Source organism: Oncorhynchus tshawytscha, linkage group LG04 (genome assembly GCF_018296145.1).
Source record: "Oncorhynchus tshawytscha isolate Ot180627B linkage group LG04, Otsh_v2.0, whole genome shotgun sequence".
Classification (NCBI taxonomy): domain Eukaryota; kingdom Metazoa; phylum Chordata; class Actinopteri; order Salmoniformes; family Salmonidae; genus Oncorhynchus; species Oncorhynchus tshawytscha.
Window position 1 is genome coordinate 42,696,056 of NC_056432.1, and position 25,709 is coordinate 42,721,764.

At 41.8% G+C, this 25,709-nt stretch overlaps 1 protein-coding gene across 4 annotated transcripts in view; it reads left to right on the forward strand.

Annotated features, from left to right (window-relative positions):
- Nucleotides 1-25,709, forward strand: part of stxbp1b (syntaxin binding protein 1b) — a 46,747-nt gene that overhangs the window by 18,053 nt on the left and 2,985 nt on the right. For all 4 annotated transcript variants that reach the window (XM_024418180.2, XM_024418176.2, XM_024418178.1 and 1 more), the window contains exons 3-18: nucleotides 659-740; nucleotides 848-924; nucleotides 1,337-1,415; nucleotides 1,968-2,071; nucleotides 4,439-4,587; nucleotides 4,881-4,965; nucleotides 5,410-5,540; nucleotides 6,257-6,364; nucleotides 6,507-6,567; nucleotides 6,704-6,769; nucleotides 7,064-7,144; nucleotides 15,548-15,686; nucleotides 15,886-15,995; nucleotides 16,356-16,460; nucleotides 17,101-17,186; nucleotides 21,320-21,474. In XM_024418180.2, coding sequence (XP_024273948.1) covers nucleotides 659-740; nucleotides 848-924; nucleotides 1,337-1,415; nucleotides 1,968-2,071; nucleotides 4,439-4,587; nucleotides 4,881-4,965; nucleotides 5,410-5,540; nucleotides 6,257-6,364; nucleotides 6,507-6,567; nucleotides 6,704-6,769; nucleotides 7,064-7,144; nucleotides 15,548-15,686; nucleotides 15,886-15,995; nucleotides 16,356-16,460; nucleotides 17,101-17,186; nucleotides 21,320-21,474 — 1,618 coding nt within the window. The remainder of the gene's footprint in view (nucleotides 1-658; nucleotides 741-847; nucleotides 925-1,336; nucleotides 1,416-1,967; nucleotides 2,072-4,438; nucleotides 4,588-4,880; nucleotides 4,966-5,409; nucleotides 5,541-6,256; nucleotides 6,365-6,506; nucleotides 6,568-6,703; nucleotides 6,770-7,063; nucleotides 7,145-15,547; nucleotides 15,687-15,885; nucleotides 15,996-16,355; nucleotides 16,461-17,100; nucleotides 17,187-21,319; nucleotides 21,475-25,709) is intronic.

Sequence of the window (25,709 nt, forward strand, 5' to 3'; positions counted from 1 at the left end):
GCATAGATAATAAACAGCAAGTAGCAGCAGTGTAAAAAAAATGGGGGGGTTTGTGTCAATGTAAATAGTCTGTGTGGCCATTTGATGAATTGTTCAGTGTTCTTATGGCTTAGGGGCAGAAGCTGTTTAGAAGCCTCTTGGACCTAGACTTAGAGCTCCTGTACCCATTGTAGTGCGATAGCATAGAGAACAGTCTATGACTTGGGTGACTGGAGTCTGACAATTTTTGGGTCTTTCCTCTGAAATCGCCTAGTATGTAGGTCCTGGATGGCAGGAAGCTTGGTCCCAATGATGTACTGGGCCGTACGCACTACCCTCTGTAGGGCCTTTACGGTCAGATGCCGAGCAGTTGCCATACCAGGCGGTGATGCAACCGGTCAGGATGCTCTCGATGGTGCAGCTGTAGAACTTTTTGAGGATCTGGTTACCCATGCCAAATCTTTTCTATCAATTACATTCCTGGTTATGAATGACTGTGTATGTGATAGTACATGATAATAATTGTCTGCGCCCAAATGACACATTACCTTTATAGTGCACTACTTTTGACCAGAGCCCTATGAGCCCAAGTCAAAAGTCGCACACTATATAGGGAATAGGGTGCCATTTAGGATACAACCCTTGACCCCCTGTAAACCTCGTCCCTGTCCTCCCCCAGGTTCTGGTAGTAGACAAGCTAAGCATGAGGATGATGTCATCCTGCTGTAAGATGACAGATATCATGTCAGATGGCATCACCAGTGAGTACCACTCTGTCAACATCACACACGCACATGCACGCTCAACGCTCAGCATCACTTCAAAAGGCTAACTGAATGACTGTGCTTTTCTCTCCTATCCTGTACAGTTGTTGAAGACATTGGCAAGAAGCGAGAGCCTCTCCCCAGTATGGAGGCCATCTACCTAATAACTCCCAATGATGAGGTATTGGAACCATTTAGTTTTAGTAAATGCGTTTTTTTTTAACCTTTATTTAACTAGGCAAGTCAGTTAAGAACAAATTCTTATTTTCAATGACGGCATTGGAACAGTGGGTTAACTGCCTGTTCAGGGGCAGAATGACAGATTTGTACCTTTTCAGCTCGGGGATTTGAACTTGCAACCTTCCGGTTACTAGTCCAACGCTCTAACCACTAGGCTACCCTGCTGCACCTTAACTCTTTATCCAAAGTGATTTACTGTAGTGCATGCACACATTTACTTATGGGCGGTTCCAGTGTAATCAAACCCACAGCCCTGGCGTTGGAAGCGCCATGCTCTACCATCTGAGACACGCAGGAGCAAAAAAGCTTTAGCGTTCTTTGGTAAGATTTGTGATGTTCCTTCTCCTACCCAGACTGTGGAGGCACTCATAGATGACTTCAGAGACCCGCGGTCACCCAGATACAGAGGAGCTCACGTCTTCTTCACTGACAGTGAGTAATATTGGAGAGACATGGGACAACTTTGTATCATCACGTATTGTATACAGTATATGAATTTGAGTTTGGAGCAGTCTGATGATAACTTTATATCTGATTCTCCTTGAGTACTGGGAACAGACTAGCAGACAACTCCTCTTTGCCACAATACCAACACTCAATGTCCACCTTACACAGTACACTCTCTCTTCCAAAATGGTTCTTCAGCTGTCCCCATAGGAGAACCCTTTTTGGTTCCTGGGAAAACCCCTTTTTGGTTCCAGGTAGAACCATTTGGGGTTTCATGTAGAACCCTCTGTGGAAAGGCTTCTACTTGGAACCAAAAACGATTCTACTTGGAACCAAAACGGTTCTACCTGGAACCAACAAGGGTTCTTCAAAGGGTTCTCCTATGGGGACAGCCGAAGACCCCTTTTAGGTTCTATATTTTTTTGTAGGAGTATATAGATTTCAATTCTATTTCCCTATTATTTTCATCCTTTAATTTCATCAAATTTCAATTTTCAATAATTTCATGTTTTTTTTCACTCCCCCCCCAACTCCCAGCAATCCCAGATACATTGTTCAATCTGTTGACAAAATCCCGTGCGTCCAAAGCCATGAAGACCTTAACTGAGATCCACATCGCCTTTCTGCCCTATGAGTCACAGGTAAGAGCCTATCTGCCCCTCTGTCTCTGTCGAGGGATAGAAATACTGTGGGAGAGATACATAGAGAGAGAGGAGGAGGAGGAAAGGGGAAGGATTATGATTAGGGGGGGGTGAGCAGGAGGGGACACAGAAGGAAACACCAGTGGAGAGTGGGAGAGGGGGAGGAGTATAGGTAGAGTAGGGGAGGAGTGGGGGAGGGATTGCTGAATGAGCTGGGGTAGTCTCCTCTCCTCTTTCTCCTGATGGAATGTTCCAGAGCAGAGTGGCTTTAGCCAGGCCATGGCTTTGCTGTGCCTCCAATCCTCTGCTGTTCTGTTGTCCTCTAGAATTAATCCTACAGGGGACGGTGAGGGGATGAGAAGGAGATGAAGGGTGTGTGGGGATGCCACGTCGCCCAGCCTCCCTTCCTCCCAGTCCATCTCTAATCCCTCATCTCATTGGCGGATGCATCAAAATGCTGGCCAGGGAGCCAATGGGAGCCGGAGGAGGGTTGTGTGACAGCGGGAAGTTGTTTGCACACTAGAGGGATTGTTGTCATGTGACGGTCAACAGATGGGCTCGAGTGTTTGAAGGTGCTGGTTGCAGTGGTGCATGGGAAAGGGAGAGCCTGCCTGACTGACACACATTATTGGTTTAGTAGAGTGGATGAAGGGAGGCATGGCTGAGAAGAAATAGGAAGTTTTAGTTTGGAAATAAACTGTCGCTTACTGTATGTCATGGGGCATTTGGCACTGTTATCAGAAAGCCTAGCATTGATTTTCACTGCTATGCAGACGATACGTAAGTCTAAATTTCTGTGTCACCAGAGGATTTTAGTTCCACAGATAAATTATTACACTGTATTAGTGATTTAAATACTTGTATTTACAACTTCTTCTGGCTAAATCAAGACAAGACCGAGGTACTTATCGTTGGAACCAAAGCACAGAGGGAATCTAGCCTCACATTTTAATCAAAGATTAAACCTAGGTGTTATTTTAGATTCTGAACTAAATTTCAAATGGATATGTGACCAAAATAGCTTTTTACCCCCTGAGGAACATTGCCAAGGTGTGGCCATTTTAAATCAAATCAATCTCTCTCAGGCTGATACAGAGAGACTCATCCATGCTTTCATTACAAGCAAGCTTGACTACTGTAAATGCTCTCCTGTCTGGTCTACCCAAGAAAGCCATTGGTCAACTTCAAAACATACAGAATGCTGCAGCACGGGTACTGACCAAGACCAGAGAGCACACATTACACCGGTTTTAAGGTCTCTGCACTGGCTGCCTGTGAGTTTTAGAATGAATTTTAAGATGTTTCTATTGGTTTTTCAATCAATCCACGATTGCGCACCCCAGTACATGTCAGACATGCTTTTAAGTTATGTAGCCATTATGTCCCTCAGGTCTTCTGGCGCTGGCATTTTAACTATCCCAAAGCCTAGGACCAAGAAGAATGGAGATGCAACCTTTAGTTATTATGTCCCCAGCTCTGGAATAGCCTGCCAGGGAACCGAAACTGTGGACATATTTAAAATAGATTTTAACACACATTTGCTTTCCTTTTCCTTAGGGTGCTTTTTAGTTGTTCAGTTTGTGTTATTATTTAGTTCCTATCTTATGTTTGTTGTGTAGTAAATATTTCAGTTTTTATTTTCTAAATGTTTTATTTGTTTGTTTTTCCCTGTAAAGCACATTGCGTTGCATTCCATGTCGGAAATGTGCTGTATAAATAAAGCTTGATTTGATTTCAGAAATCAGTCATAAGGGAAAGAAATGGGAAGGGGACAAGGGATTCATAGTCATTTGCACAACTGAGTGGATTCAACTGAAATGTGTCTTCCGCATTTAACTCAACCTCTCTGAATCAGAGAGGTACGGGGGGGGGCTGCCTTAATTGACGTCCACATCATCGGAGCCCAGGGAGCAGTTGTTGTTGGGGTTTAACTGCCTTTCTCAAGGCTGGAGGAATTAATGAAAGATGTCCCATCTGATCCTACAACACCGTACTGTATTGTCAGTCATTTGGGAATCAATGCAGTCAAATAGGATTATATTATCTCACCCACACAGTCTCACACACTGCTACAGTGCCACCTGCAGGTCTGGCCCTGCATCTCCACTGGATAGGGTTACAAACTTTTGTTAATTTCGCCCAAATTCATAAATTCCTGGTTGGAGGATTCACAGATTTCTTGCTTATTCTATCCTGATTCCGGGAATATTCCAACCAGGATTTCTGGAAAACCTAGGATTTTTGCGAAAGTGACCAACATTTTTGTGTATAGGACGGGTAACTGTAAAGCAAGTTGTTACTGCTGATGTAAAAACAGCCTAATAAAATACATTTCATTGATTTGATTATTTCTCTGTGTGTATCTAGGTGTTTTCCCTGGACAAGACAGATGCCTTCCAGGACTTCTACAGCCCCTACAAGGCTGACATCAAGCACAACATGTTGGCGCGTTGTGCTGAGCAGATCGCCACTCTCTGCAACACCCTGAAGGAATACCCTGGCATCAGATACAGAGGGTAAGAAAGAGCGAGAGAGCTACAGCAATATCAATTACTGCTCCGGTTTCATCTATACTGGCTTCTGTAGTGGTGGCTGGTGGTTCGTTTGAGTCCCAGACAGACCAGAATAGAATGTATAGGCTATGTATCAATCCCAAGGCAGCTACCTACCTCCAAACATAGCATCCTTGTGGATTGGGACATAGCCTATTCATCCTCCTCTGAGAGGATTCTTAGAAGGAGTCAGTCTTCTGTACGTGTGATGGAAAGCTAACAGCCTGTTTGTTGCCCACTCTGTTGCCTTGACTCAGGGAGTACAAAGACTGTGCCACTCTGGCTCAGCTCCTGCAGGACAAGCTAGACGGCTACAAGGCAGACGACCCCACCATGGGAGAGGTGAGGCAGGAGAGCAGCCAACCAACAAGCCACACTGATTTAACTGATATAACACACACTGTAAAGGGATTTCTGTGAATTTGACAGTATCTTACAGGCAGCTTGGTTGCAAGTACAATTCTCTATTTCATATTACAGTACACCTACTGTAATATAAATACGGTATCAAACAAGTACGATAGGTCAGTCACCCGCTGCTTTTACCCATTCGCCAGCACGGTGTGTTTTATCCTTTAGGTTACAGTGAAACATGTCATTATGTCAAATCAATGTATCATTCACAATAATGAAATAGTTAAATCTATTGTAGATCGTCATGACGTTTTGGAGGTTATGAAACTGCAATAGTACAGTCAAATCATAATGTAAAACTCTTTGTCCAGCCATTTGTCTCTCTGTCCCTGTCAGCTAATATGGCCCCCTCTTTCTCTCTGCCCTGCCTAGGGTCCGGACAAATCTCGCTCTCAACTCCTGATTCTGGACCGAGGCTTTGACCCAGTCTCTCCCATCCTCCATGAACTCACCCTCCAAGCCATGGGCTATGACCTGCTGGGCATCGAGAACGACGTCTACAAGTAAACACTCCCACGCTGGCACAGCCTGGCACAGCAATGGGTTCATCGCACACAACGCACTGGGCCTCGCACCACAGAATTACAGAGAACATATAGGATCTCTATCCCTATGCGAATTATAGGATCTCTATCCCTATGCGAATTATAGGATCTCTATCCCTATGCGAATTATAGGATCTCTATCCCTATGTGAATTATAGGATCTCTATCCCTATGTGAATTATAGGATCTCTATCCCTATGCGAAATATAGGATCTCTATCCCTATGCGAATTATAGGATCTCTATCCCTATGCGAATTATAGGATCTCTATCCCTATGCGAAATATAGGATCTCTATCCCTATGCGAATTATAGGATCTCTATCCCTATGCGAATTATAGGATCTCTATCCCTATGCGAATTATAGGATCTCTATCCCTATGTGAATTATAGGATCTCTATCCCTATGTGAATTATAGGATATCTTTCCCTGTGAATTATAGGATCTCTATCTCTGGCACAGCCTAGCAATAGGTCCATCTCTCGTTTTGTTTGGATAGGAATTGTCATCTTGTTCGGTAGCTTCCTATTTAGTTCTAAGTAAACATTTGAGCATATCAATCTTTGCTGTTATGAGCGTTTATGTTGTACATCTCTCTGTGTTTGACTCTGTTCCCTGTTTCTCTCTACTCTCGCTTTCGTCTCTTGCTCTCTTGCTCTGTCTCTGTCTGTCAGGTATGACACCAGTGGAATGGGGGAGGTCAAGGAGAAGGCGGTGTTGCTGGATGAGGATGATGACCTGTGGATGAGTCTCAGACACAAGCATATTGCCGAAGTCACCACGTAAGTCTTTAAAAAATAGGATGCTCCCGTGGTTCTCACACACATACATGCACGGACACACAGACGCACGGAAGCCCTGCTGCCCTGTAAAGGTCTTTTATTTATCTCTTTTTTAATCTATCCCTCTCACACATTCAAACAGGGCTGTGACCCGCTCCCTCAAAGAATTCTCAGCCACCAAAAAGATGAACACAGGAGAGAAGGTACATGCAACTCAGTCTTTATTAGTCCTACCGACCTACTGCATTATTGAACTGCGATGTGTCCTTCGTAACCCTCTGTACTGTATAGACTGCTGTATGTGTCTAACAGTGATGTGCTGTTCTGGGTTTGCTACAGACCACAATGAAAGACTTGTCTCAGATGCTGAAGAAGATGCCGCAGTATCAGAAAGAGCTAAGCAAGGTAAGCATGATGAGCCATATGATACTGTATGGATGTCCCAGCACAGAAATAATACACCCAACATGCTCAGACAGACAACTGGTTCCCCAGGCAGCTATGCAATATAACACATAGAAGACCTTCACTGTGGACTATTAAGACTATGAATGTGACACCAAATGGGAGACAATTGACTGAAACGCGGAGGGACTACCTTGACGTTGTCCAATAAGAAATGCTTGTTTCCTTTTTTCGGGCTGCAAATTGATTTTGCTACTGTGTACACTAATGAATCCACCCCTCCCTGTGTTTCAGTACTCTACCCACCTCCACCTGGCTGAAGACTGTATGAACCGATATCAGGGCACGGTGGACAAGCTGTGTCGTGTTGAGCAGGTAACAGAATAACCAGGGAGCCCAGGGAATTGGAATACATTTAAGTGAAATGTTTGTGATCTGTTTGAACTCTTGCCAACTCCATTGCTGTTATTGTCAAGCCAAACAACAAGTGACAGGGAGTTGGCATTATAGCACAAATAGACTAGCACTCGGGCTATTAAAATACACTATACAGGATATAACCTGAGTGTACAAAACATTAATATTGAGTTGCACCCCCTTTTGCCCTCAGAACAGCCTCAATTCGTCGGGGCATGGTCTCTACAAGGTGTCGAAAGCGTTCCACAGGGATGCTGGCCCCATGTTGACTCCAATGCTTCCCACAGTTGTGTTAAGTTGGCTGGATGTCCTTTGGGTGGTGGGACCATTCTTAGATACATCTTTTTCAACTATTATTGTTATTATATAATTTTCCTTGTTTCAGGTCAACATCGTAAAGAGATTGTACATATATTTGAATTCCAAAATGAAACAAGGTAACGCAAAACATAGCATAACCAACAAACACCAAAACATAGCATAACCAACAAACACCAAAACATAGCATAACCAACAAACACCAAAACATAGCATAACCAACAAACACCAAAACATAGCATAACCAACAAACACCAAAACATAGCATAACCAACAAACACCAAAACATAGCATAGCATAACCAACAAAACCAAAACATAGCAAACACCAAAACATAGCATAACCAACAAACACCAAAACATAGCATAACCAACAAACACCAAAACATAGCATAACCAACAAACACCAAAACATAGCATAACCAACAAACACCAAAACATAGCATAACCAACAAACACCAAAACATAGCATAACCAACAAACACCAAAACATAGCATAACCAACAAACACCAAAAAAGCATGACCAACAAACACCAAAACATAGCATGACCAACAAACACCAAAACAAGCATGACCAACAAACACCAAAACAAACACCAAAACATAGCATGACCAACAAACACCAAAACATAGCAAACCAACAAACACCAAAACATAGCATAACCAACAAACACCAAAACATAGCATAACCAACAAACACCAAAACATAGCATAACCAACAAACACCAAAACATAAACCAACAAACACCAAAACATAGCATGACCAACAAACACCAAAACATAGCATGACCAACAAACACCAAAACATAGCAAACCAACCAAAACATAGCATAACCAACAAACACCAAAACATAGCATAACCAACAAACACCAAAACATAGCATAACCAACAAACACCAAAACATAGCATAACCAACAAACACCAAAACATAGCATAACCAACAAACACCAAAACATAGCATAACCAACAAACACCAAAACATAGCATAACCAACAAACACCAAAACATAGCATAACCAACAAACACCAAAACATAGCATAAACACCAAAACATAGCATGACCAAGCCAACAAACACCAAAACATAGCATAACCAACAAACACCAAAACATAGCATAACCAACAAACACCAAAACAAGCATAACCAACAAACACCAAAACATAGCATAACCAACAAACACCAAAACATAGCATAACCAACAAACACCAAAACATAGCATAACCAACAAACACCAAAACATAGCATAACCAACAAACACCAAAACATAGCATAACCAACAAACACCAAAACATAGCATAACCAACAAACACCAAAACATAGCATAACCAACAAACACCAAAACATAGCATGACCAACAAACACCAAAACATAGCATGACCAACAAACACCAAAACATAGCATGACCAACAAACACCAAAACATAGCATGACCAACAAACACCAAAACATAGCATGACCAACAAACACAAAACAAGCAATGACACAAACAAAACATAGCATGACCAACAAACACCAAAACAAACCACAAACACCAAAACAGCATAACCAACAAACACCAAAACAGCATAACCAACAAACACCAAAACAGCATAACCAACAAACACCAAAACATAGCATAACCAACAAACACCAAAACATAGCATGACCAACAAACACCAAAACATAGCCAAAACAATAAGACTTATACATTCCATTTCCATTCTCTGCTCTTCATTTTTAATGACTTTAATCCCAAAAAATATAACATTCATTTCATTATCACTATTATTTTTTTAATGTTCCTTACATAGACTATCAAAATAAAGAAAGTCACACACTCCATATATTAACTCCCATCAATTTAATGGGTATTTACCAACTTTTCGGCAGCACTGTGCCTTCCTCAGGGTAATGTCATGAATACTTGAACCAGGTTATGTAGACAAACAGTGCAATTAGTGCAACCAATGGCAGTAGTGAGGGGTGTGTCATAATGATTAAGTTAATTAAAATAAATGAGTGAAACTGTTAAAAAAACAATAGTTTATGGCATATTAAATATATTACGCTATTGTTATCATATAGAAACATAACTGAATATTATACATCATATTAGCATCAACATACATTATTGTTTAATTCAATTTCACATAATTGTTTCGTATTTAATTTAATATTTGTTACATGTAATCGTTTGGTTCAACCTTAATGTATAATGAGCATCATCAACAGGGGGAACGTATTAGGTGTACGCTAATAATCTGTAGAAAGAATATATACATTTATAAGACTTGTTCATAAAATAAAGATACAAAACAAATGTGACTATGTGAATGAATGTCGCCAACAACTATCTAAAGGTGACTTTTATCGCAAACTGAATTGTGACCCTACCCTAGAATTCCAGTATAATATCTCATCCACAGTGGAAAGCTGTTTAGAATCAGGACAAATCACCAACAAATAAGTTGAGTTTCTATGTGTGAAATTTCCCAAGATACCAACTTTCTATACAGTCGCTAAATTACACAAACAAGTGTCTCCTCCTCCAGGTAGACCCATTGTAGCAGCAATCTACTCTGTGACATCCAACATTTCTAAATTTGTGGATTACCACATTAAACCGATGGTTGAGAATCTCCCATCTTATGCCAAAGACACTAGTCACATGATCTCATTGATAGAGGGCTTAGGAAGGATACCAGAGGGCACCCTGCTGGCCACTTTTGATGTGGAGAGCATGTACACTAACATCCCACACACAGGAGGCTTGCAGGCGCTGCAACACTTCCTTCAGCAGAGAGACTCTACCCTTGCCCCATCCAATGGTTGCATCTTACAACTTACTGAACTGGTATTATCCGATAATTACTTTGTCTTTGAGTCAGACTTTTCCTTCAAATTCGGGGTGTAGCCATGGGCTCCCCCTTTTCCCCCAACTATGCAAACCTGTATGTGGGACAATTTGAGGAAGCACTCCTTTATAAAAACAGAGACACACCCCTGACTTTCTAAAATACTCCTATGGAAGAGATACATAGATTATGTTTTTGTGCTCTGGGAAGGAAGTCACCAGGAACTAAATTAACTCCAAACTCTACTAAACGAGAGGTCTGAATACCTCAAATTCACCATGCTGACTGATGAGAGAAAAATAAACTACTTGGACTTATGGATTATCAAAGTGAATGATGCATTACACACAGACTTCCACATAAAGCCCACAGAACGCAATACCTTGCTGTGTGCAGATAGTATGCATCCCCTTCCCCCCAAGAAGGGTCTACCATATAGCCAGTTATGCAGGGTTGAACAAATCTGAGGCCACCAGACATATTTTGACAGCAATGCTAAAAAAAAGACAGATACATTCAAAATGGGAGGCTACAAGGACAAAACTCTTGATGCTGCAATGATGAAAATATCTCAAAAACCAAGAGAGGAATTACTAAAAACTCAACCAAAGAAGAAAAACAACGCAACTGTCTTTTGCACTAAGTACACCAAGGGTTCGGAGAAAATGAAAGCAATACTGAAAAAGCACTGGCATATTCTGCAATCAGACATAAAAATTGCACACCTCTTCAAGGAACCCCCACTGGTGGTCTATAAGCGTGGTCGCAATATTGGAGATAGCTAGGTGAGATCTGACATGCCCACTCAGACACTCTTGACACCTGTCCCAAATGGGAACTACAAATGTGGCTCATGCGCACAGTGCAATAGCACTATAAAAACGTCTTTCTTCAGACACCCACATACAGGTCGAAAAATCCCTGTTAGGGGTGTCATCTCATGCAAGATCAAAGGAGTAATCTATCTCATCACCTGTTCATTAGGAAAAGCCTACGTAGGACAAATGAAAAGACAATTAAAACAACGCATAGCTGAATACCGCAGCTCAATCAGGTGTAAGAACATTGACTATCCAGTAGCAGCTCACTTTGTTGAAGCTAACCATCCCATCTCCTCCCTCAAATACACAGGCATTGAGCATGTTGCTCTACCAAGGAGAGGAGGTAACATCGAGATCCGACTACTACAAAGGGAGGCTTACTGGATATCCTATCTAAAAACATTGACCCCTGATTGGTCTGAATGTTGACTTTGATCTCAGGCCCTTCTTATGAACAATTCTTTCTTTTATGAACAAGTCTTATAAACGGATATATTCTTTCTACAGCTTATTAGCTTACACCTACTATTTTCCCCCATTGATGATGCTCGTTACACATTAAGGTTGAACCAAACGATTACATGTAACAAATCTGAAATGAAATACGAAACAATTATGTGAAATTGAATTAAACAATAATGTATGTTGATGGTATAGAGTACAGTAGAGTACAGTATATACATATGAGATGAGTAATGTAGGGTATGTAAACATTATGAAGTGGCATTGTTTAAAGTGGCTAGTGATACATTTTTACATTATTAAAGTGGCTAGAGTTGAGTTAGTATGTTGGCAGCAGCCACTCAATGTTAGTGGTGGCTGTTTAACAGTCTGATGGCCTGTTAAAGAAGCTATTTTTCAGTCTCTCGGTCCCTGCTTTGATACACCTGTACTGACCTCGCCTTCTGGATGATAGCGGGGAGAACAGGCAGTGGCTCGGGTGGTTGTTGTCCTTGATGATCTTTATGGCCTTCCTGTGACATCAAGTGGTGTAGGTGTCCTGGAGGGCAGGTAATTTGCCCCCGGTGATGCGTTGTGCAGACCTCACTACCCTCTGGAGAGCCTTACGGTTGTGGGCGGAGCAGTTGCCGTACCAGGCGGTGATACAGCCCGACAGGATGCTCTCAGTCATAACACTGATTAATGAGTATGGAGATGTGAAGCAGGAGTCGTTACTGACCCAATTAGTGCAATGTTAATCTCTTAACCATTCTGCAATTATGCAAGCATGACATGCCCATTTATAAAATAGCAAATTAGGTAGTGCTAAGCCTTTTAAATTATATGGTAGCTGCAGTTTACAGTGCCATATGAAGTCTAAGAGAAAACATTCATTTTAGTCAGATGAATTCTAGCCAACCATGATAATGGAAAGTCCATCCACCTATCTATGTCTGCCCTAAGTACAGGTGCAAAGTTGCTGTTAGACAGGTTGTGAAGTTTATTCAACATTTTTATACGAAGATAAACAAAACCATTTTTTGTCCAATTGAATTGGAAGTCATTCAAATTGTTGTCACTCAAGCTCCCTAGTGTCATAGTTTCTGATTTATTAAAATATTTTGAAGCCAAAAAAAAATCTATACCTCTTAAGTCAATAAGAAATAAATAGCTAACTATAATCTGCATATAGAGATATAATGTGAGTTTTGTTTTCCAATCTTGCCACCTGTAAGACCATCCTGGGTACGTATAGCCTCTGCCAGGGGCTCTAATACCAAGGAAAATAACAGAGGTGACAGTGGGCAACCCTCACATGTCCCTCTACTCAAAAATAAAGTGGGTGACTGCATTCCGTTTGTTATCACAGCAGCCTATGGGGCAACTTGATCTGGTTATCGAAATTCTCTCCAATTTTAAAGCGGTGGAGTCCTTTAAATAGGCATGGCCATTCTACTCGGTCAAATGCTTTCTCGGCATCCAACGATAGAGACACTGCTCAATGTTTTGATTGCTCACAATGTTGTATTATGCTAATGACTGATATTTGTAAATCAAATCAAAAATCAAATCAAAATCAAATTTATTTATATAGCCCTTCGTACATCAGCTGATATCTCAAAGTGCTGTACAGAAACCCAGCCTAAAACCCCAAACAGCAAGCAATGCAGGTGTAGAAGCACGAATGAATGTCTTTGCGTTATAAAACCAGTTTGGTCCGGCTTTATTCAAGTTTGTAGAAATCTTTCTAGTCCCCTGGCTAAGATCTTACTGTCTACACTAATAAGGGACACCAGCCTATAGTTAGAGCAGTCTTCATCAATATTAGTATGGCTTAAAGTGGGAGGGAGTTCGCCCCTGGCAAAGTAGTCTGTATACATTTTGAGAAGGGGTTCCGTTATGAAACCTTGACCATTCCGATAAAACTCTGGTCCAAACCCATCATGTCCTGGGGGTTTCCCATCTTTAAGGGTTTGAATCATCTCTTGTATTTCGTCTTTGGATATCTCCTTGCGTAATAATTCTCTGTCTCCCACATGTATTGTTGGGAGAGACATAGTTTATCGAGAAAGTGTTGTACGTCAGACAGATGATTGCTGGAGTCTGTAGTTTGATCCTTTTAATTGAAAGTATAGCGTCTGGTGAAGTTCTCTTCTTTGCCCGTCGACTTGTCTTATTTTCCTGTTCCTATAATCTGTGCCCAGACTGGGAAATAGATGCTTCTGCTTTGTCTGTAAACCGTTTGTTTAATGCTGATCTTGCAGCTTGTAATTCTTTAAAAAGGGCTGTTTGGAGGAAGTCCTATACCTTTTCTGTACCTTTTCTTTTTGTAAACTGAGCCAATACTTTTGTACATTTGATAGGCAAATTAATTCCTTTCAAATGAATAGTAGTTATTTTTTAAATCACTCGTTGGGGTTTGCTGATGTTACAGGATTCGCAACATGCAGTGAAAGAGCAATGAGAACTAACTGAGAATATTTCACGTTTGGACAATATTAAGATAAAGGAAAACATAAACACACCGTATACAGCCAACATTACATCACAGAATAAAAACACCTGACAAAGACTGAATCAGTACGTTATACTGATTGGTTAAGCCACAGGGGAGGTGGAGTCTTGAAAATGGAAATCATTAGTTTCACCAAACCGTTCAATCCTCCCCATTTCTAACCTTAAATTATGTTCACTACGTATGAAACCATGCTTAAGGTAACCCATTGAAAATTGACAACGCGACGATATATTGACCGCATTTGGAGATAGATTTAACGTTGTCTAGGCCATCGTCTCCTATGAGCATCTTCCATTGCGTTCATTAGTCCAAATAAACGTTTAGATTTTACCGTTAGCTACCCTGGTACGGTCTACCTTCCCAGAGGCCTTTTCCCAAATGGAATTAGGGCAATTAAAACGGCATTCATAGTTCGTTCAGTCAGCAAAACCATTAGCTGACAAGTAATTTACTAGCCTATTTAATTCATTATAACCTAATAATACTAATGATAAAGTCATCATAATAATAATAATAATAGTGGGCTGGGAAGGAGAAAAGAAAATGTATCAAACTTCCCTTAATTAACAAGCTCATTGCTGGCTTCTTAATCAAATACCAGGGCAAATCCCATTCGGCTTCATATTATAGTCAGCAAAATCAAACAGAACCACCTCTCAATATTTGAATCCCAGTCTGAGAGCCAGGGCGAGGCTATAGTGGCACATTAATCTATCAATCTTGATTATTCGGGCCATATTATGATGCGCGTCTGACCAGCTCGAGTCATTTTCCCCAACTGAGTTCTCAGCACCAACATAAAAAACATACGGCTAATAAATTGAATCATTTATGAGGAGGAAAAGAGAGGGATCTTTGGAATTTGGAATCTTTATGCTGAAAGTGGACAGGCACCCAGTCACCACATCAATGTGAAAATCCAAACAGAATAGACCCATACAAACCACTACAGGTAGGTGCTCAACACAAAGAATGTGTATGCAGAGCCACTGGTCGGCGGAGCCAATAATGCCCCTGCCCTCATACTTAATAGGGACCAAAGGGAAACAAAATAATTTTCCAAGAGACCTTTAGTCTTTAGTGAGTTCTTTATATCCATTTGACGGCCGGCCGACCCGACTGGCATGGAGACGAGCGCACCTACAAACCCAACAAATCCAAAATAATAATTATGGCATACATACACAATCCATTACTCAATTGTCTCAAGGCTTAACAATCCTTCTTTAACCTGTCTCCTTCCCTTCATCTACACTGATTGGAAGTGGATTTAACAAGTGACATCAATAAGGGATCATAGCTTTCACCTGGATTCACCTGGTCAGTCTATGTCATGGAAAGAGCAGGTGTTCCTAATGTTTTGTATATCTGTTAGATCTCTCATCCTCTAATCCACCCCGTGCCCCTCCAACTGTCTTGCCCTACCCCAGGATCTAGCGATGGGTACAGATGCAGAGGGGGAGAAGATCAAGGACCCCATGAGGGCCATCGTACCCGTCCTGCTGGATAAAGATGTCACTGTCTTCGACAAGATCCGCATAATCCTGCTGTACATCTTCATGAAGAACGGTGAGAGAGAAATCTATTTTCTGTGTGTCTGTATTTTACGATGTACATGACTCCACTTCTCTGTTACCATTACAATTCAGATTTTGTTGTGTGGGTGTGTGCATGTTTGTGCATGTCTGTGCATGTTTTCACGCATGTGTGTGTTTTTCTGGGCATGTGCATGTGTCCATGTCTGTGTTTGTGCATGCGTGTGTGTCAGGTGTTTCGGAGGAGAACCTCTGTAAGCTCCTCCAGCATGCTAACATCCCTCCTGAGGACAGTGACATCATCGCCAACATGGCCCATATGGGCATGCCCATCATCTTAGAGGTGAGATCCTTTAGTACCATACTTTAGTAACACCAGGACATATAATCATTAGGCACTGAACAGAAGAAAATGGACTGAAACAGGGAGGAACTACTAGCTAACTTGTCCAACAAGCAACTCTTGTTTTCTGTTGTAAAATGTTTTGTTATGTTTTTCTACAGTGTGCCCCAATGAATATGACCCATGAACCATTGTGGAACTATCTCACAACTCTCTCACACACTAGTAAAACATTTTAACATGTGGATTGGGGATCCATTTTGGGATAGTGGCATAAATATGATATCTGCAGTGTTTATATGCTATCTGGGTCCAACTGAATAGTGTTTCAGTGTGTCAATCATCTACTGAACTTCCTAGGGGAACCCAACCCGCAAAGTGAAAAAGACTGACCGGAAGGAGCGAGTGAGTGAACAGACCTACCAGCTCTCCCGATGGACCCCTCTCATCAAGGACATCATGGAGGCAAGTCCAGCCTGCTGTTGTTGTCACGAGAATTTGTATCCCAATGGTTTTTCTCAACTATCACTATAGCTTTGACCAATTCCCAGAGGTTGTAAGGCCCTGGTTAATGAAGAATTAGACAAAGTCCCAGTCTGCAATAGATCAATACTTTATTCAGAGAGCGGTCTGACTTCAAAATGAGAACACAATCTTTTTATCACACGCGCACACACACACACACACACACAGATACACACACACACACACACATTGGTTTCAGAGTTATCACAAGTCGACAGTTCAGTTGGCCTTGAATGTCTCAACTATACCCAGCTCATATTGCAAAATAGCAACACAATGGCCAACACATGATTGAATTATGACTCTAACACATTTCATACAATTAAATGGTTTCAGGGTAGAATACTTTAGTCATAATCTTGAACATACAAATTATTCTATAAGTTGTAGACTGTTATATACATGATCAATTTGTTAGTAGGGTCTAACATACATTAATTTAGTGTGGGTTAAGACTGGCATGGAAGAAATGGTCTCTCGCTTTTAGGGTTGAGCCAGGGTATGGACGTAAAGCTAGGGTTAGGGTTTGGGTTGAGCCGGGGTATGGTTAGTCCACTGACCTAATGATGTCTCTCTACAGGATGCCATTGAGGACAAACTGGATCCAAAGCAGTACCCCTACATCTCCCAACGCACTGCATCCACCCACAGCAGCGCTCCATCAAGGTATACAGATAAACCCTATTAATTGTACATCACCTCTGTGCTCTGTACCTTCTGAGATTCCAATTACTTTATGACATTTTTTCGTTTTAGGTCTTAGTGGAACAGCCTAAATATTTCCCAACACTTTGATTTGATAGTTTTTATGCTGAACCTAAATATAAACGCAACATGTCTAAAGTGTTGGTCCCTTGTTTCATGAGCTGAAATAGAAGATCCCAGAAATGTTCCATACTCACAAAAAAATGTATTTCTCTCAAACTTTGTGTACAAATTTGTTTACATGCTTGTTATTGAGCATTTCTCCTTTGCCAAGATAATCCATCCATCTGACAGGTCTGGCATATCAAGAAGCTGATTAAACAGCATGATGATTACACAGGTGCACCTTGTGCTGGGAACAATAACCGACCACTCTAAAATGTTCAGTTTTTTCAGGGAGTCAAGTTTTGAGGGAGCACACAATTGGCATGCTAACTGCATGAATGTCCACCAGAGCTGTTGCCAGATCATTTAATGTTAATTTCTCTACCATAAGCCGCCTCGAATGTTGTTTTAGATCATTTGACAGCACGTCTAACTGACCTCACAACTGCAGACCACGTGAATGGCATTGTGTGGGCGAGCGGTTTACTGATATCAACGTTATGAATAGAGTGCCCCATGGTGGCGGTGGGGTTATGGTATGGGCAGGCATAAGCTACGGACAACGAACACAATTGCATTTTATCAATGGCAATTTGAATGCACAGAAATACCGTGACGAGATCCTGAGGCCCATTGTTATACCATTCATCCGCCGCCATCACCTCATGTTTCAGCATGATGATGCACAATCCCATGTCGCAAGGATCTTTACACAATTCGTGGATCCTGAAAATGTCCCAGTTCTTCCATGGCCTGCATACTCACCAGAACTGATGATATGAATTAACAGTAATTTTTATCTGAATGTGCAAATTGTCTAAACAGATCCTCAAGGTAGATGGATGATTTTAAAAATGTTATTGTACCATAAACAGACAGACAACAAGATTTTAGAATTTTTTGCAACTGAAATATCGCATTTTTTATACAGTGGGGCAAAAAAGTATTTAGTCAGCCACCAATTGTGCAAGTTCTCCCACTTAAAAATATGAGAGAGGCCTGTAATTTTCATCATAGGTACACTTCAACTATGACAGATAAAATGAGGAAAAAAATCCAGAAAATCTCATTGTAGGATTTTTAATGAATTTATTTGCAAATTATGGTGGAAAATAAGTATTTGGTCAATAACCAAAGTTTATCTCAATACTTTGTTATATACCCTTGTTGGCAATGACAGAGGTCAAACGTTTTCTGTAAGTCTTCACAAGGTTTTCACACACTGTTGCTGGTATTTTGGCCCATTCCTCCATGCAGATCTCCTCTAGAGCAGTGATGTTTTGGGGCTGTTGCTGGGCAACACGGACTTTCAACTCCCTCCAAAAATTTTCTATGGGGTTGAGATCTGGAGACTGGCTAGGCCACTCCAGGACCTTGAAATGCTTCTTACGAAGCCACTCCTTCATTGCCCGGGCGGTGTGTTTGGGATCATTGTCATGCTGAAAGAGCCAGCCACGTTTCATCTTCAATGCCCTTGCTGATGGAAGGAGGTTTTCACTCAAAATCTCACGATACATGGCCCCATTCTTTCCTTTACACGGATCAGTCGTCCTGGTCCCTTTGCAAAAAACAGACCCAAAGCATGATGTTTCCACCCCCATGCTTCACAGTAGGTATGGTGTTCTTTGGATGCAACTCAGCATTTTTTGTCCTCCAAACACGACGAGTTGAGTTTTTACCAAAAAGTTATATTTTGGTTTCATCTGACCATATGACATTCTCCCAATCTTCCTCTGGATCATCCAAATGCTCTCTAGCAAACTTCAGACGGGCCTGGACATGTACTGTCTTAAGCAGGGGGACACGTCTGGCACTGCAGGATTTGAGTCCGTGGCGGCGTAGTGTGTTACTGATGGTAGGTCTTGTTACTTTGGTCCCAGCTCTCTGCAGGTCATTCACTAGGTCCCCCCGTGTGGTTCTGGGATTTTTGCTCACAGTTCTTGTGTTCATTTTGACCCCACGGGGTGAGATCTTGCGTGGAGCCCCAGATTGAGGGAGATTATCAGTGGTCTTGTATGTCTTCCATTTCCTAACAATTGCTCCCACAGTTGATTTCTTCAAACCAAGCTGCTTACCTATTGCAGATTCAGCCTTCCCAGCCTGGTGCAGGTCTACAATTTTATTTCTGGTGTCCTTTGATAGCTCTTTGGTCTTGGCCATAGTGGAGTTTGGAGTGTGACTGTTTGAGGTTGTGGACAGGTGTCTTTTATACTGATAACAAGTTCAAACAGTTGCCATTAATACAGGTAACGATTGGAGGACAGAGGAGCCTCTTAAAGAAGAAGTTACAGGTCTGTGAGAGCCAGAAATCTTGCTTGTTTGTAGGTGACCAAATACTTATTTTCCACCATAATTTGCAAATAAATTCATTAAAAATCCTACAGTGTGATTTTCTGGATTTATTTTCAAATTTTGTCTGTTGAAGTGTACCTTTGATGAAAATTACAGGCCTCTCTCATCTTTTTAAGTGAGAGAACTTGCACAATTGGTGGCTGACTAAATACTTTTTTGCCCCAAAGTTTGGGGTCACTTAGAAATGTCCTTGTTTTTGAAAGAAAAGCATAATTCTTCCATTAAAATAACATAAAATTGATCAGAAATACAGTGTAGACATTGTTAATGTTATAAATGACAATTGTAGCTGGAAACGGCTGATGTCTTATAGAATATCTACATAGGCCCATTATCAGCAACCATCACTCCTGTGTTCCAATGGCACGTTGTGTTAGCTAATCCAAGTTTATCATTTTAAAAGGCGAATTGATCATTATAAAAGCCTTTTGCAATTATGTTATCACAGCTGAAAACTTTTGTGCTTATTAAAGAAGCAATAAAACGAGCCTTCTTTAGACTAGTTGAGTGTCTGTGTAACGGATGTGAAACGCTAGCTTAGTTAGCGGTGGTACGCGCTAAATAGCGTTTCAATCGGTGACGTCACTTGCTCTGAGACCTTGAAGTAGTGTTTCCCCTTGCTCTGCAAGGGCCGCGGCTTTTGTGGAGCGATGGGTAACGATGCTTCTAGGGTGACTATTGTTGATGTGTGCAGAGGGTCCCTGGTTCGCACCCGGGTATGGGCGAGGGGACGGTCAAAAGTTGTACTGTTACATTGATGCTGTTGACCCGGATCACTGGTTGCTGCGGAAAAGGAGGAGGTCGAAAGGGGGGTGAGTGTAACGGATGTGAGTTAGCGGAAATAGCGTTTCAATCGGTGACGTCACTTGCTCTGAGACCTTGAAGTAGTGTTTCCCCTTGCTCTGCAAGGGCCGCAGCTTTTGTGGAGCGATGGGTAACGATGCTTCGTGGGTGTCAGTTGTTGATGTGCGCAGAGGGGACGGTCTAAAGTTATACTGTTACATCTGGAGCAGCAGCATTTGTGGGTTCGATTACAGGCTCAAAATGGCCAGAAACAAAGAACTTTCTTCTGAAACTCGTCAGTCTATTCTTGTTCTGAGAAATGAAGGCTATTCCATGCGAGAAATTGCCAAGAAACTGAAGATCTCATGCAACGCAGTGTACTACTCCCTTCACAGAACAGCGCAAACTGTCTCTAACCAGAATAGAAAGAGGAGTGGGAGGCCCCGCTGCACAACTGAGCAAGAGGACAAGTACATTAGAGTGTCTAGTTTGAGAAACGGACGCCTCAGAAGTCCTCAACTGGCAGCTTCATTAAATAGTACACGCAAAACACCAGTCTCAACGTCAACAGTGAAGAGGCGACTCCAGGATGCTGGCCTTCTCGGCAGAGTTGCAAAGAAAAAGCCACATCTCAGACTGGCCAATAAAAATAAAAGATTATGATGAGCAAAAGAACACAGACACTGGACAGAGGAACTTTGGTCCATCCACAGATGTTCAACAAACTGTCAGTAGACTATTATCAACATCTCATCAGCTTTTCTTTAGCCTTTAAGTAGCATCTCAACAGTATGTCTCATCATAAATGGACTATCCAAATAAAGTTACTTGAATATCTTCCCCTCTCATTGCAGTGCCCGGTACGGTAACTGGCATAAGAACAAGGGCCCCACAGAGATGAAGACAGGTCCCCGAGTCATCATCTTCATCATCGGAGGCATGACCTTCAGCGAGATGCGCTGCGTCTACGAGGTCACACAAGCCAATGGAAAATGGGAAGCAATCATTGGTGAGTTGGCAGCATATGTAGGGTTACATGTTTTACTGTTTTGTGTCCTGTTTTTCTTTATCTAACATGGGAATATAAACTGTGAATAAATACATAGGCCTAGGCAATATCCATGGGCTGGTTGCACTAGTTGGATGTATTCCTGGTCATCAATTAAAATATACAACTGTATTTGTCACATCCTTTGTAAACAACAGGTATAGACTAACAGTGAAATGCTTACTTACGGGTCTTTTTCCAACAAAGCAGAGTTAAAGATAAATACAGTGGGTCAGAAGTTTACTTACACTCAATTAGTATTTGGCAGCATTGCCTTTAAATTGTTTAACTTGGGTCAAACGTTTCGGGTAGCCTTCCACAAGCTTCCCACAGTAAGTTGGTGAATTTTGGCCCATTCCTCCTGACAGAGCTGGTGTAATTGAGTCAGGTTTGAAGACCTCCTTGCTCGCACACACTTTTTCAGTTCTGCCAACAAATTTTCTATGGGACCGAGGTCAGGGCTTTGTGATGGCCACTCCAATACCTTGACTTTGTTGTCCTTAAGCCATTTTGCCACAACATTGGAAGTATGCTTGTGGTCATTGTCCATTTGGAAGACCCATTTGCAACCAAACTTTAACTTCCTGACTAATGTCTTGAGATGTTGCTTCAATATATCCACATAATATTCCTGCCTCATGATGCCATCTATTTTGTGAAGTGTACCAGTCCCTCCTACAGCAAAGCACCCCCACAACATGATGCTGCCACCGCTGTGCTTCACGGTTGGGAAGGTGTTCTTATGCTTGCAAGACTCCCCTTTTCCCTCCAAACATAACAATGGTCATTATGGCCATAAAGTTCTATTTGTGTTTCATCAGACCAGAGGACATTTCTCCAGAAAGTACAATCTTTGTCCCCATGTGCAGTTGCAAACCGTAGTCTTTTTTATGGGGGTTTTGGAGCAGTGGCTTTGACCATGTTAATTCTTCAGTGATGTGGACACTGAAGAACTTGAAACTCTCGACCCGCTTCATTACAGACCCATCAATATGGATGGGGGCGTGCTCGCCCCTCCATTTCCTGTAGTCCGCGATCAGCACCTTTGTCTCTGACATTGAGGAGAGCACATTGTGTCACAGCAAACTTGATGATGGTGTTGGAATCGTGCGCAGCCACACAGTTGTTGGTGAACAGTGAGTACATGAGAGGACTAAGCAGACACCCCTGAGGGGCCCCCTTGTTGATGGTCAGCGTGGCGTATGTGTTGTTGCCTACCCTCAACACCTAGGGGCGGCCATCAGGAAGTCCAGGATCCAGTTACAGAGGAAGATGTCCTGTCCCAGTGTCCAGAGCTTGGTGATGAGCTTGATGTTGAATGCTGAGCTGTAGTCAATGAGCAGCATTCTCACTTAGGTATTCCTTTTGTCCAGGTGGGTGAGGGCAGTGTGGAGTGCAATAGAGATTGCATAATCTGACGGCGTGTTGAAGAAGGCACAACAGCGCCTCTTCAACCTCAGGAGGCTGAAGAAATTGGGCTTGTCACCAAAACACTCACAAACTTTTACAGATGCACAATCGAGAGCTTCCTGTCGGGGTGTATCACTGCCTAGTACGGCAACTGCTCTGCCCACAACCGTAAGGCTCTCCAGAGGGTAGTGAGGTCTGCACAACGCATCACCGGGGGCAAATTACCTGCCCTCCAGGACACCTACACCACGCGATGTCACAGGAAGGCCAAAAATATCATCAAGGCCACAACCACCCGAGCCACTGCCTGTTCTCCCCGCTATAATCCAGAAGGCGAGGTCAGTACAGGTGCATCGAAGCTGGGACCGAGAGACTGAAAAACAGCTTCTATCTCAAGGCCATCAGACTGTTAAACAGCCATCACTAACATTGAGTGGCTGCTGCCAACATACTGACTCAAATCTCTAGCCACTTTAATAATAAAAAATTGAATGTAATAAACGTATCACTAGTCACTTTAAACAATGCCACTTTATACTGTATAATGTTTACATACCCTACATTACTCATCTCATATGTATATAACTTTATTCCATCTACTGCATCCTGCCTATGCCGCACGGCCATCGCTCATCCATATATTTATATGTACATATTTTTATTCATTCCTTTACACTTGTGTGTATAAGGTAGTTGTTGTGAAATTGTTAGATTACTTGTTAGATATTACTGCACGGTCGGAACTAGAAGCAAAAGCATTTCGCTACACTAGAATTAGCATCTGCTAACCATGTGTATGTGACCAATAAAATGTGATTTGTGTGGCCGTAAAGCACCCTAAAACAATCCATGCCTTTTGCGGCCTTGTGGCCTTCTCCCTGAGTGCTGAGCGCTCCGAATCACCTCTCACTCACATGGCTCTCCATCACAGACACATCGGGGACGCAACTGCGCATGTCTTTATCCAATTCCGAGGTCATAGTGAAGATATTGGAAGAACTGTCCATATTTAGTTTTTGTCAGCCAACAAGATGAATAGGCCTCACGAACAGCAAAAGCACTAGCCTATGTCAATACTACCCCCCCTAGTCTGGAACAGTTGTGGGGTGCAGTAAGGTTCCAAATTAATACAATCACTAGCATCAAAACATTTTTTTGTAAATAAAATGTGGCTGACACAACTGATCAGAACATTTAGCTTAAAATGTTGAATAACTATTAGGTATTTCTCACATTATAAATTCAGCAATGCGCATATAGCAGTGAGGATGTTCCATTAGTGGAAAAACACCATTATCAATGCGATTATGTATGTAATGTTTTTATGGTGAAAATGATCTTCCCCAAACTTGAAACTCACACGCTGCTTATGTATGCCAGTTAGGCTGTAAACCCCTTGTAAAGCATATCAATGTGCTTAATTTTAAGAAGTTATTTGGCCACTTTAGTTGTGGTACAAACCTCATCAAAACATATAGGCCTATGGGCTCGGCTACATGAGGTGTGACTATGATTCGAAAAAGTAGCACAAAAAGAAGGCAGTTTCTTATGCTTGGCATCATTCACATGTGATATTATATAATTCACAAGTGATAGGCCAAAATTGTCACCCATCAGACTATTCTTTATTTAATCTTTACATATTCTAAATAATATTTGTGTGAACTTTGTTTTGATTTAGAATGGACTGTTCATGCACCTGTCTCGAACAGGGGCAGTGGGAGAAAATATGCACTTAAATATCTCTCGCAATTTCATAGCCTATAGAAATGTTGCTCAACATGAGCTCATGGGCTCCCATGACGTCACTGATGCACTTATTAATGACTGATGTGGTAAACTCCTAAATGTTACCAGAGGAGTCCCGGAATATATTCAAGTCTGTGCTATCGAAACTTAGCATTTGCTTCATCGTACCACTTCGGAATTGAGCGAGTCACTGGTACCTCCTGTTTGAGTTTTTGCTTGTTAACAGGTAGCAGGAGGTGGTTATGGTCTGATTTACCAAAGGGATGGCGAGGGAGGAAGCCTAGCTAACGTTAGCCACCTAGCTAACATTAGCCACAACAAATTGGTATTCGTAACATATCATAGAATTTGTATGATAGCACCCTTTGACTTGATCTACATATCTTGAATCCTCCTATCTATACTTAGGAACTGAGGAAATCATTAGAATATACAGTTGATATCCTATATTGCTTTTCCGCTGTGTCTGACTCAGCTGTTGCTGCTGCTACTGGGTGGAATCGGCTTAGTGTGTTAGTGGGCTCAGATCAGATGGTGTTTCTGAGAATGCATCAGATAGAGGATGTGTGTGTTGTGACAGCAGGGAAGGGATACCAACAGTGGCAGGGACAGGACACAGTTACTCTACGAAGGTGCTGAATTACATTGATCTGCAGATGAGTTATCTATCAAATGCCAAGTCTAGGTCAAGTTAAATGACTTACCTGCATCCTAAATGGCAGCCTATTCCCTATATAGTGTGTTACTTTAGGGTGCCATTTAGGACAGGAAAACCAAGCTTAATTGATGCTATCTGGAGAATGTCCATTCACACATGTTAACTGCTTTTACATTCATTTTTTTGCCACTAATATTTATCTTTTTCAGGGGACCTTACCATTTTGCATCAGATCAAGTGCGACAACTCCATCTCCACTTACAGTTCATGGCAACGCAGTCATGTTAGAATAATGTTATCAGTCAGAAGACAATGGAGATTATACACAAAACCAGAGAATGAGATTAGGGTGCAATGTGAAAGCCTTTGTCCCTCCTTA